Genomic DNA, 13,176 nt, shown 5'->3' with positions numbered 1-13,176 from the left:
GCTGATTCAGAAGCGCCAGATTGTCATAGCAAAGTCAGAATTGACCCTTTTTTTTTTTTAGAAATAGCCTTTGTGCACAGCCTGCCTTGTACTCTTCTAGGTAAAAAACTGTCGTCCATAAAATGCGTTGCACAAATTCGAACATCTGGGTTTTGCTGTTCTGTTGTAAATAAATCTTAACCAATGATTCCTAATTGCATCTACTTCCGGAAGGCCAAATAAAGTGCTTTATGCTTTCGCACTGAAACACACCGTCTCCCTGACAGGGCTGCATCAACACTACTGCTGTTCCTGAAACCACGCCTTCTTTCTTTGCCTGCACATTTGGGCGGCATTATGCTAATATTTCCACATAGTGACGTAGATATGTGGGGGCGTGTTAGAACGAGGCGTTTTAGGTAGGCGTGGTTGACTCTTAACTTTTATAAAGAATATCTCTTTGGATTTGAGACTTTAGTCTTTGCAACTTTACAGATCTTCTTTATGCACCAAGAGCTTGTAACACTCCAAAGAGAAAGGAAAACTTGAAATCGCATCATATGACCCTTTTAATATATATTTAAAGAAAAATTATTACTTCATTGATAAGAAATATATATGGTTTCTTCTAAATGAATTATTTGACAGTTATTCACTATATTTATTCCACATACCATACCATTGGGAATTTCAAACATATAATTAATCATTGATCAATTAATTAATCAAGAATTTTTATGCAACCAAATAATTATTTTTTTGATGAGGATTCTTATATACATTTTCTTTTAAGAATTTGAATTGTTTTTATTATGGCCCTAAATGAACAAAACAATCTATTAATTCTTAAATTAATTCCATCTTCCTATGTCTCTCCAAATTACATTAAATGACATTTAATCATCATATATGTTTTTTACATGCAATACCATTGAGAAATTCAAACATACAATAAATGTAAACTTATAGATATTTTGATTCAAATTGTCCAAATCTTTATGAAAGTTGCTCCATATGTCAGATTCAATTTTACATGCATTTTTGTTGCATGCAGTAGTTGTTTTTTTGTGTGTGTTTGTATCCTACAACAGTTCCTCCTTTTTTGTTTTGCATATATTTTTATTCCGTTCACTTCATCCATATCCGTGTATGATTTAGTGAGGGTAGCATGTCATTGTTGTAAAAGGGAAGCTGATGGCTATATTCTGATGCTCAGATACCCAGGTATAAAGGATTTGTTAAGCACAGTTCAGCGCAGGAAGAAAAGGCTGACCCAAAGGTAAAGCACACGTGCGTCAGCTCTGATACAGGAGCTTTTGATCAGCTCAACCATGTGGCTTCCTTTAGGTCTCACAAATGATTCATAAATGGGTGGTGTCTACACACATTTGGCTGTTGTTAGGTAGATGTGACAAAATTATGATTTGTGCTCCTTCCTGTTACTGTTATCACATGTGCAAGTGGAAGTTCATGTCCCAAGACTAAATTACTGCTTTGTATTCAGGATGCAAAAAGCGCTTATATGTGAAATGGTGCCAAACGTAGCCCATGGTTGAATTGGAACCATCTTAGCACTTGATATAGTAAACTGGCTATTGCAGAACAGATTTATGATAATACACAATACAAATGAGATCAGTCTTTGCAAAAAGATTTAGAGCAAAGATACTGACAAGGCTTTCACTAATCACCCAATACTATTGTGAAAATAAATGAATTAACACTTACTAACACTTTTTTATTAACCAGATCCAGCATGTGTCGTCTAACCTCTTGCCTTTGGATGTGTACACTAATTCTGAAACATTTCATCTCAAGTAAAACCTTTCTTTTGAAAATTGACCTATACAAAGTAATAGATCGATTTGTGAGTGGGTTGAATGACGCAGCATTTTTCTTAACGTGGGCCAGTTTCAAAATGGGCTTTTTAACAACCTACTTTTCTTGTAAGTTATGTGAGATGCTCTTTACTTTGAATCTTTTAATCGTCTACTCTTAGGAATTTCCAGATAAATTTTACTTGAGAATGTCATGTTTTAAAAGCACTTGGTCAAAGGGAACAAATTTTTCTTTGATTTTTATCTCATTATTTTTGCTCATTATGGAACCTCACTTTTGTACACATAGCACTTAATCTAAAAATGGGCAGCTGTTGGTTCCAAACTGAATCGTACAGGCAGTAACTTTACATGAACATAGCAGATGATGCTTATTGTTCATCTTGATTGCATTAGGTGAAATCTGGCGCTTATGGCCTTGTGGTGTTATTAGAGCATGTTGATAATATTGCGACTTTCCCATAGGCTGGAGACAGCAGACCTGGTGAAACACTGGGGCCTCAGAAGAACAGAGGGTCTGTTCAAGTGTCTGAAGGGTCAGAGGAGGGGTTAGGTGATGGGAAAAATCTCCCCACCACACTGAGGAGAGCACTGGAGTTTGGACTGGAGGATGAGGATGAAGGAGACTCATTCTTTGATGATCCTCTTTCTAAACCTCAAAAGACCTATGGCTGGTAAGGATACCTTCACTAGGAGAAATCATCAATTATGTCTTCTCTTGTGGACCGGACACACTGACAAAGTAACAGGAAGTTTTTTTTTATCGAAAGTAGGAGATTTGAGGTGATGCAAGTGACAAACTGTTGATATATAGGCATGCCACTTAAAAATAAAATGAAGAAATAAATTAATAGAAAAAATAAATAAAATAATAGTCTAATTAAAAACAGTAGTGTGAATATATAAATCACTACTTAAATTGACAAATAGTGTTTATTTCATTTGTTTACAATTTTAGTTAAATGTAACAATAAAATACTGCAAAAAAAATTTAATTTATACAAATATTGCCACGTGTGAACTGTCCAATGGCAGTTTTTTTTTTATTTAAATGCCAGAAAGAATACCATTTAGCAAAAGGATAATGAAAAGCAATTTGTAAATGCTATATATAAAAATGAAAAAAGAAACGTCAGTGTGAAATGCCATTTATCAAAGTCCTAGTTTGACACTAATAGTGGGAGCAGATTTCCATTCAGAGCTTTGAACAAGGACTGTTTCAGTGCCCACATGTTCTACTGAGACTAAAAGAGCAAGTAAAAATGAAATGATCTAAACCGCTGGCACCTTTGACTGTAATTTCAGAAGCATAGATCTGGGTTCTTCATGTTTTTGAAGCTCATAACTGTAGTTCATTTTTTACTGTGTAAATATGACAAGCACCCACCCTTAAGTCACAATTCTGCTCTTAGTTAAAATACAGAGAAGTGCTTTTATTTTTTCTGACCAGTATCTTCTCCTTTTTACTGTTGTCTCTTAATGCTGCACGTGAAAACAGTGGTTTATCTTTGGCAGATAAGCCTTATTCAGGTCAGAAGGAGTAAGTACTTCCTGTTTTCATTTTGTATTCGCATTTTAGTATGATTTTGACTATGACCGATAACGGGTAGATTTTGGAGCTTTGTTGTATGTTGCACCATGTCCCTCTTTTGCTTTTTGTAGCTGCCACTCTCTTTCCCTCTTTCTGTAACTGTGTCTGTGCTCTGTATGTGTTTCCCCCCCCCTGTGAGAAGTCAGCACTGGCAGAGGGAAGGAAGCCTGTCAGGGCGATCCTTATCCCAAATGAGGAGGGGCACTAGCCTCAATGAGTGAGTGTGCATGGAGTGATCACACTGCCATTCAAGCCCACTGCATCCATCTTAACCCATGGGTGCAGAATCAGGCTGTTTACTCCAGTTGGGGCTGTTCATGTTCATACAGCAGCAGAATACTGTGGTCAGTCCAGTTTTACAGAGTTAACTACCGTTGTATTCACGCACACTTTGGATTAAACAAGAGTAATAATCGTTTTCAACATCTTAATTGGCTCCCTTAAATTATCAAGACTCACAGCCACATTTAATAAAACTGATTAAATGATGTCACATTTATTAAATAATGTCTTGTTAAATGTGATAAAAAAAAATTCAATGTTATGAACATAGCAATTTTTCATAGTTACTTTTGTCACTTTCGTTACAAGTGTTGATTACAACTAGCTTGGCTTTGTTCGTACAAACAATATTTGATCCACTGCTGAAAAATGTCAAATGAACCAGGGGTATCGCTATATATAAATGACATTCAGTGCTTATATATATATATATATATATATATATATATACACACAGTATATATATGTGAAATGTAATTATGAAATAAGGATTTATTTAACTATCATTATTTTGTTATTATCCTTATTTTTATTGATTTCATTATTTTCATATTTTTTAAGCTATCAATGGTACAATGCTAGATAATGTAAAAAAAAAATAAAAAATAAGAATCATTATCATTGACATCATATGGCTGCTTATATCGCTTATGCTTGTCTATTAATTACCCAGCCAAGATCCAGCGACGTCCCTGTATGAACACGACTTTTAATAAATATAGTTGTCAAATACTGCCTGTGTGAATGTGGCCATTATTATACCATAACATTTCAACCTTAACACCATTACCTGATATTGTCAAAAGGAAAATCCAGCAACCAAAAGTACAGGAGTAGGGCAGTGACTACAAACACAATTGTATGTATGTGTGTTTTTTTTGTTTTTTTTACCTTTGCCCTTCTCCTTTCTTTCCTTCTCTGCATTTGCTCTGCATGTTTTCTTTATTTCTCTCTCCCTCAATACCTTCTTCTTGGTTTTATGTGTATATGTATGTGTGGATGAACATTCTCTTGCTCTGTCTGGCCTCAGCCTGTCTGCTATTGGCAGTGATAATTGGCAGGAGATGGAGAGGACATGCTCTCTGACTGTGATAACAGGCCCAGCCCTGACTCTGAACCTAGGTGAGCTGGGCCTTTTCCTGTCTGTCTCCTGCCATAACTTCTCTCTTCCTTCACTTCTCATTATATGGCTGTCAGCTGACTTCAGGAAGAGTCTCATCTGGTCTGTTTTCCAGGAGAGAAGGCTTGGGCAGCAGTTTAGGGAAAGCATTCACGGCAGACACGCAGCTAAAGAGTGCGGGAGGATCTCCTGAGAGCAGCCAGAAAGATCATTCATCTTACAAAAATGGTAGCAAACCATTTGTGAAATCAATCAAGATTCTTTCTCAGATGATTCTGGATCGATCCAAAATTTTACATGAACTTTTCCCCCAAAAACTGCAAATGAAGGGTTAATTGAAGCGACATGTATAATATAAAAGATAGAATAAAGGGAATAAAAGTATTTGCACATGAATTAGGCCATTCTGGACAGTTTCCATTACACCGAATGAGAGCTGCTTCTGATGCTGTTATACGTGCTATTTTTTGTTTGTGGGCAGAGTTGACATATTTTAGTATGCCATTTATGCATAATCTTACACATAATTTAACCCACCAAAGGTTACTAAAAAAAATCGGAAAACATCATGAATCATCAGAGTGGGATTGTGACTTTCTGGATCGAAATTGAATCAACTCATGAGATGCTTAAAGATTTCCCTAACTGATATGTATTTGACACTAATTAATATCTTTTCTCCATAATTACTGTCTTAGGTACGTCTAGTTCTAAAGATAAGGGTGTAAAAGAGTTTCCCGCTCCAAATGAGAAAACTGCATCCCCTTTGCTGGGTAGGAACTCCTCAATAATATGTTCAATATTTTTTGAACCATCAAATCAAAAAATTCTACTCGCTATCACATTTCTCCTGTTCAAAAAAATAATGCTTTGCAGATGAAGATCTTGACTATGACGATGACTTCAACAGGTAAAGAACATGCCCATCAGCCGTTTCACTGGTCTCATGTTATTTTTGCTCGTTCTGAATCCTGATTAAGTTTTGTCATCTCTATAATTTCTCTTCAGTCATCGTTCTGAAAACTCTAAGAGTGAAGTGAGCATCGATGAGGAGATTGAGGAGGTGTCGATAGAGGGACCTGACATCAGCGATAAGGTATTGTTTTCTCCATCCTCAAAAACGTGCCATTATTTGTGTTGACATTGCTTGTTTCAAAAGGAGTTTAAATGACTGTGGGTCTTGATCATTTTCAGATGAACTGTTCCGTTATTAAGCTTGTAAAGAAATGATTGACATTTATAATCCAGTATGAATGCAACATTGATGTGGTTATTCTTAATGTCAGTTAATTATGGCCCCACTTTTCACAATTCTATGTGAAGAGGGACAAATGTCAACAGAGTGGCCGCATGGATAAGAATGCATTGTGTAAAAGGCAAGAAGTGAGAGTGGCATGTTTTGTTAATTGCAAATATGGGTACTTAAAAGGGCCCGATGAGGCAGTGAGAGGAAGTGACATAAGTACTCAACAGTCTGGTTTCACAGACAGATCCTAAGCCTGGGATACACTGCAAGATTTTTGGCTGTCCCAGACGAAAGATTGCCATCATGAAGCAATCCTGGTGATTTCTGTGATCGTGGCTCTTAATCTGTGCTCCTGTCGTACAGTGAGAGAGGTTCAAAGATGGGCGTTTTCCCGGTCTTGCGACCAAAGATAGCCTACGATAGTTTTCTGACAGTGTCAGAAATTCAGCATGATCAACGCACAGTGTGTTTGCTGCTATGACCTGCGTCTACACAGCAGCCAATGAAATTGCAACATGAAATGACATATTGATCCACGCGACCAGCGGCGCTACAATTTAAATGCCATGGAGGCAAAAAAAGGAGAAGGGTCTGGCTGCAGACTTGCACTTGCACTCTCAGACACTTGCGCTTCCGCAATTGACATCACTTGCAGTCTTTTTTATTTTTTATTTTGTTCTATTTATTGATTACTTTTTGTTTGAACCTCTCAACATTTTACAACAGTAGCCAGGTGGTGAAGACAAGATAAAGACTGCAAGTGACGTCGCTAGCGGAAGCGCAAGTGTCTGAGAGTGCAAATCTGAGAGTGCAAGTGCAAGGCTGCAGCCAGACCCTTTTGGAAAAAAGTAGAAGGTATACTGGTATGTGGGATACCCATAAAGAACAAATTCATGTTGAGTTGTGGCAGCTGAGGGCATGTTTGTACGATGTGTCCTCTAGCTGCTATCATGACCGCACCAAAAAGGACATAGCATGGAAGGAGATAGCGGAGGAACTGCAGCTGCCAAGCTCCCTGTGCAAAACTGGCATCCCAAGTTGTCCTCTTTTCCCGAGACATGAGCGGGTCCATATTGCCCTCTTCCACCGCCGCCTCTTCTTTGTTTCAGTGCACATGAAAAGCACAACTGCCAAAGCACGATCCATCTTGATGTACCGGTATTTGTTTACCACTAATGCATGCTGATGACGTTGCGCTAACGTGTGTCGCAGCCGTCGCAGCCTACGATTCAATAGGTGTCATCATCGTACAGTCTACATGCTTGTCGTACCCAAGTTTAAACGATCCATGTCGCACAGTGTGATAAAGTAATGATCTTATAGGATTGCTAAAATCGTGCAGTGTATCCCGGGCTTTAGACTAATCCAGGATTAGGCCATAGTTCAATAATTTTTGTAAACAGGCCTTAGAAAAAAAAAAGACTGGTTTGCATCTTGAGACAAAACAAGGGCACTGACATATTTTAGTTTATTTTTAATTTATTTGTACAGGGACAACGCACAACAAAAGTGTTGTGCCAGAGTTAGCTATAAAGCTAATTTGCATCTGCAGTCCCTGGGCAGGATGTTGATACGAAATTACAATATTCAGTCACAAACAATACAATACATACAACACTTACAATATACAATATTTTAAGATCAATCGGTGCTAGTTTCTTTCAGTTGAAACCGCTCAGGGTTAAGCCTTGTCTGTGTAACCGGGGGATAGTATAACAAAAATAATAGCCTTTGGTTTAACCTTGAATGTGATTTTGGATCTTATTGACTCTAATTCTTATCATTTTATTTGGTTTCTCTCACTTTCTTTTTTCAAGCTTGATGAAACCACTCAGGATGTGAGCGTCTCGCAGATAAGTTTGGGTGCCGACTACATGGAAGATGTTGCCTGACATCTAACTGTCAGTTCCATATTTTATACTTTATGTATTTATGGATTTAGTTCACAATAAATAATTAAGTACAGTCTGACTGTTGACTCTTCCTGTTTTTTTAATTACCATTTAAAACAAAACAAAAGGACAGAAATGAAAGGATAGCAAATTGTGAGTTCTCTTGTTTAAAATAATACTAGAGTCATTGAGTTGTGTTTTAATGTCAGTGAAAGTGTTACAGAAATCACAGTGAAATTAATCTTCAACCATGAATAAAGTGCTAAAGGTGAATGTCTGTTGGATATTTCTGTTTGAGGCATAGCACCAACCTTTTACATGAAACCATAATCTAAATGGTACATGTGTCAGACAGCTTTGATGGTCTGACACTCACACCTACATGTTCCTATACAGCGCTCTTTAAGCGGCAGTGAAGTGCCTCCTTTTGCTCAGGTCAGATAATTGTCATTCTTATTACGCAGCTGTGCCCTGCCCAAGTTGTCTTTCCTCATCAGAAACCAGAAGGAACAGAAACCTCTCACTGCATTCCATTAGACTTGTTTGTGTAGATACTGGTAAGTCGCTTCTTTTTTCCGCTTCAGTCACATGTTACATTTTTAGATGGACATAAGTCAGTGCCTATTTGTTTTAATACCTATGTATTTAATTACCTGAACTGTAGATACATTATTTATGCTAGTCTTGGTGTTGTGGGCAACAAATTTGAATCAATGTAAATTTGAAGGCTTAGTGTGCAGGATCTGCATTTAATTGAGACACTTGCAGTATAAAAACTGATATTTGCCCACTGAGAGAAAGATAAAGTTTGTTGCTCTATAAAATTATATATAGATAGATATAGCATGATCTTTTTTTATAGCAATGAATGAAATTGCATGATTCTTCTGTATACATGAACATTAAAAAAATATATAAAAAAAACTCTATAAAAACTTGCCTGGAAATATTTTTATGCTTAAGTTTTCCTGTGTGCATGAAGCGGACACGCCGTATGTGTTCTTATTTAATTAAGACAGTCTTTATAAAACAACTGTGACATACAAACATTACAAAAATGCTTATTTGGTTTGTAAATTGTTTGGATTTATGGTAAGTAAAGAGTGCTTTTCATTGTATTTTTGTGTTTTTTACAATTGGATGTGTTTTCTTGAACCTATGAGGCATGATGTTATCAATTGCCTAGTTTTTCATGCTTGATGCTTGTTATAAAACTTATGAATGCATAGAAAGAAGTACTTTTGGTTGAGAAATGCTACACTTTTCTAAACTAACATCATGTTCAGGACTAATGGCCAGTAAATATTTGCTGTATGCATTGAATCTCTTGATCTGTACGTTACCTGATTTTCTGCTGATTTCCTCTTTCTGTAAGGGTAAAATGTCAAACTACAAAGCAACATTTGCACTGAGAGCTTTTCCTTGGTGTGGAATGAATTGTTGGATTTACCCTAATCTGTCCTTTAATTCACACTCACATTTGTACAGAATATTATATGGCAGTGGCAAAATGATGACAAACGTCTGCCTCCTCATTCTTAGGGAAAATTAGGAATACATCTCCTTTATTATTTAAACAAGCAGTAACACTTTAGTATAGGGACCAATTCTCACTATTAACTAGTTGCTTATTAGCATACCTATTATTAACATATTGGCTGTTTATTAGTACTTATAAAGCACATAGTCTGCATGACCATATTCTACATCCCTAATCCTACCCAGTAACTAAACTTAACAACCACCTTACTATTAATAAGCAGCAAATTAGGAGTTTATTGAGGCAAAAGTCGTAGTTAATGGTTTGTTAATTTCATTCAGGCAGCTTCATCTTGACAAGTGAACTCTGCCATAAAATTAATTTCACCAATTCATTTTGATTTTTTTCTTACTTTACAGTCTCAAAGGGAGAAAATGGATGAATTTGAAAACAACAGCACAGACTACAACTACACCGACTTCTATAATGATATAGTGGAACCGTGTTCAATGGACCGCAGACAGGACGTGGAGAACTTCCTCCACTTTTTTGTTCACCCCATCATTTGTTTAGCTGGTTTCATTGGCAACGCCCTCGTAATTGTGACGTACGCTCTCTACAAGCGAACCAAGTCCATGACTGACGTGTACTTACTGAACGTGGCCATCGCTGACATCCTGTTTGTGGTGGCCTTGCCTTTGATAATCTACAGCGAGCAGCACGGGTGGTCCATGGGGGACTTGTCTTGCAAGCTGTTGCGTGGCATCTACAGCGTGAACCTCTACAGTGGCATGCTGCTCCTGGCTTGCATTAGTGGAGATCGCTACCTTGCCATCGTACAGGCCCGCCGTTCCTACCGGCTGCGTTCAAGCACTCTGCTTTACAGCCACCTGGTCTGCGCAGCCGTCTGGTTGTTGGCCTTGCTGCTGTCACTGCCCACCTTTATGTTTTATGAGCGTTACCAACCCGGCCCAATGGAATCCAGCTTCTTAAGCAGTGACGACCAGAATTATGTGTGCTTTTTCATGTTTAAGTCGAACGAAACTGCACGTGTGATGAAAACTGTGGTGCCCAGCTCTCAGATTGCGTTGGGTTTCTTCTTGCCACTGCTGATCGTGGGATTCTGTTACGCCAGTGTCATTGTCACCCTCCTTCGGGCCAAGAACTTTCAGAGACACAAGGCAGTGCGTGTGGTCCTCACTGTGGTCCTTGTGTTTGTGGTCTGCCATATGCCTTATAATATGGCGCTGTTGTATTATACCATCAACATGTTTGAACTGCAGGAATGCAGCCATGAGGAGTCTGTTGCACTGACCATGACCATCACGAAAAGCTTGGCGTACCTGCACGCTTGTCTCAATCCCCTGCTGTATGCCTTCATCGGAGTGAATTTCAGAAACCACTTCCGGAAGATCCTACGGGACATCTGGTGCTTGGGGAAGAACTACATGTCAGCGAGACGCTCCTCACGGGCCACCACTGAAATTTACATTTCCACGCGCCGCTCTATGGATGGCTCGTACAATGACAATGGCACTTCGTTTACCATGTGATTATGCGCTAATTAAGGGCAAAGTGCCCAGCATTTTTACTGACAGACTGATTAGCATTGATCAAAAATGGAAATTCAGTCATCAGTTATTCATCTTCATGTTGTTCCAAACCTGTATGACATTGTCTTTTGTGTTCCACAAATAAAGAAAGTCATACTTATTTTTTATTTATTTATTTATTTTATTTTATTTTAATTTGTTTGCCTGGGACAACATGAGGTTGAGTAAATGATGGATAAATTATTCATTTAAATTTTTTTTAAAGAAATTATGCCAATTACAAACCATAAAGGGAAAATGGCTATTCCTTGTTTCTATGTTAAAACAGCAAAGTGTAAAAAGTCTTCTGTATATCAATGAATTTTGTTATTGACATGCTTCATATGTAGTACTAATGCAGGATATTTTTTATTTTTCTAGATGTACTATTTACCTTTTGTACATAGAATCTTTAACATTGCCTAATGTATCTGAGATATAAACATTGTAAGTTTTATCTAAATAAATTAGGCAAAATACTGCAACACAATAACAAAAAACTGAAATGAGATCCAGTGCTGAGAACCAACTGTCTCACCATCTTTTTTTTTTTTATAACCTTTTAGGTTATTTATTTTTTTAATTATTAACCTTGTAGGTGTTTGTGCTGCAATAATGCATGCCTAATTTATTTCTCATCTGGTTAACGGTTTTTTTTTCATAAGTTAAAAAAAAAAAATCCTTTCAAAATAATCACAAGTTTTAAATGATATTGAAAGTCTTGTACATGTCATGACCTTTGAAACGTTATCTTATCTTTTACCTGTATACAGGTTCTTTTTGCATAACAGTCCTCTACAAAAACTAGTTCCTTCCCCCAAACAGTTATCTTTTGCATATCTGATCATCACTGACAGGACCGTTTTACTGCCATAGCTTTTTAAAAATTATTTAATTAAATAGAACATTTCTTTCATCATGTAAGTTTCACAGAATTGACCTACACTAGCTACAGCTTGCTTGAGTAAGAACTTCTCCATTACTGAAACAAACACAGAACAATGTACTTCTGTGTTTTGTCACTGTACCATAGCTCACTTCAACAGTCTGTAATTCTAAAGTGGATATACAGTGGCATGAACACACAATGCAATGATTCATAGAACTCAGACTAAATGAATGATAGGCAATTTTAGAGAGTAGTAGAAAGGTTTTTGTTTTGTTTTTTAAGAAAAAAAAAAGTCAATGTCCAGTGCTGTTTTGGACCCCACTGACTTGCTCTGTATGGATAAAATATTCAAAACATTTTTCGAAATATCTTCTTCTGTTTTTCACAGAAAATAAGAAAAATAATTTTATACAGGTTTGCAACGACATGATGGTCATATCATGTTTGGGAGAACTATTAATTTAAAAAGGATTATGTGATTCGCAAAATGCTTTTTTGTTTCATGTTAAAATTAGAGGCTGAAGTAATTCAGGTGAGTGCTGAGGACTCCGTAAAAGCATCCTCTGTTGCCCCCTATTGATATTGAAGAGCATGAGAGCACAGTGTCAAGAGAATTATTTTTAAATTATGTTTTATACTTGCCGCTCCATACCAACAAGCTATAAAATGAAACAGAAAAGAAAGACAAACATTACCATATTTTCAAGTAAGCTATTATTTTATTAAAATATTGGGGAAAATCCCATCGTGTACAAATCTGTTAGGCTACTTGTGAAAAATCATAACATAACTAACAAAAAAATATCGTTATTCTCTGAGATTTCGTATTTGTTGGTAGGGGACTGGCTTGAGAAAGAAATGACAAAACAATATATAAAGAAATTAACTGGGGTAAATATAACACATTCTTAACAATCTGTCATAATGTTGGCTAATTGTCATCTGCCTGTGATATACCCGGTGCGTTAGAAGGAGCTGCTTTAACTGGGCTTTGCTAAAATACGACGGCTTCTGGTTAGAAAGTTTTTTTTTTTTTTTTTTTGTTAAGTAGGCTAGCCTAGCTAATAGATTAAATCATTAACTTGTCTTTAACGGGATGAAGAACAAGCGCTGTAGCATCGTTAGAGCGCTCGCTGGCCAGTGAACCGAACTTGGCTGCTCTGGAATGCGAATGGAATGCTGTTATGACGTCGCAATAGGGACATCACTTGATGTATAGGCTAACGCAGGAAAATGTATAAAAAGCGAGCAGCTGGACAACATGGAT

General features: G+C 37.0%; 2 protein-coding genes across 2 annotated transcripts in view; both read left to right on the top strand.

Annotated features, from left to right (window-relative positions):
• Positions 1-8,037, top strand: part of LOC107668251 (FGFR1 oncogene partner-like) — a 14,559-nt gene extending 6,522 nt beyond the window's left edge. Inside the window, 10 exon segments of the mRNA XM_016460065.1 lie at positions 1,196-1,258; positions 2,283-2,491; positions 3,316-3,357; positions 4,721-4,745; positions 4,748-4,812; positions 4,926-5,038; positions 5,509-5,583; positions 5,687-5,720; positions 5,819-5,906; positions 7,874-8,037. Coding sequence (XP_016315551.1) covers positions 1,196-1,258; positions 2,283-2,491; positions 3,316-3,357; positions 4,721-4,745; positions 4,748-4,812; positions 4,926-5,038; positions 5,509-5,583; positions 5,687-5,720; positions 5,819-5,906; positions 7,874-7,948 — 789 coding nt within the window. The 3' untranslated portion in view covers positions 7,949-8,037.
• Positions 8,038-8,040: 3 nt separating this feature from the next.
• On the top strand, positions 8,041-11,069 carry LOC107668252 (C-C chemokine receptor type 6-like). Its single transcript, XM_016460067.1, has 2 exons — positions 8,041-8,505; positions 9,848-11,069. Exon 2 carries the CDS (start codon positions 9,863-9,865, stop codon positions 10,979-10,981), a length of 1,119 nt encoding a protein of 372 aa, XP_016315553.1. The 5' UTR covers positions 8,041-8,505; positions 9,848-9,862; the 3' UTR covers positions 10,982-11,069.
• The last annotated feature ends 2,107 nt before the right edge of the window (positions 11,070-13,176 follow it).

This window comes from Sinocyclocheilus anshuiensis, unplaced genomic scaffold (genome assembly GCF_001515605.1).
Source record: "Sinocyclocheilus anshuiensis isolate Anshui unplaced genomic scaffold, SAMN03320099.WGS_v1.1 scaffold1341, whole genome shotgun sequence".
NCBI classification, from domain to species: Eukaryota; Metazoa; Chordata; class Actinopteri; order Cypriniformes; family Cyprinidae; genus Sinocyclocheilus; species Sinocyclocheilus anshuiensis.
This window is presented reverse-complemented; position numbering and strand designations above follow the sequence as displayed.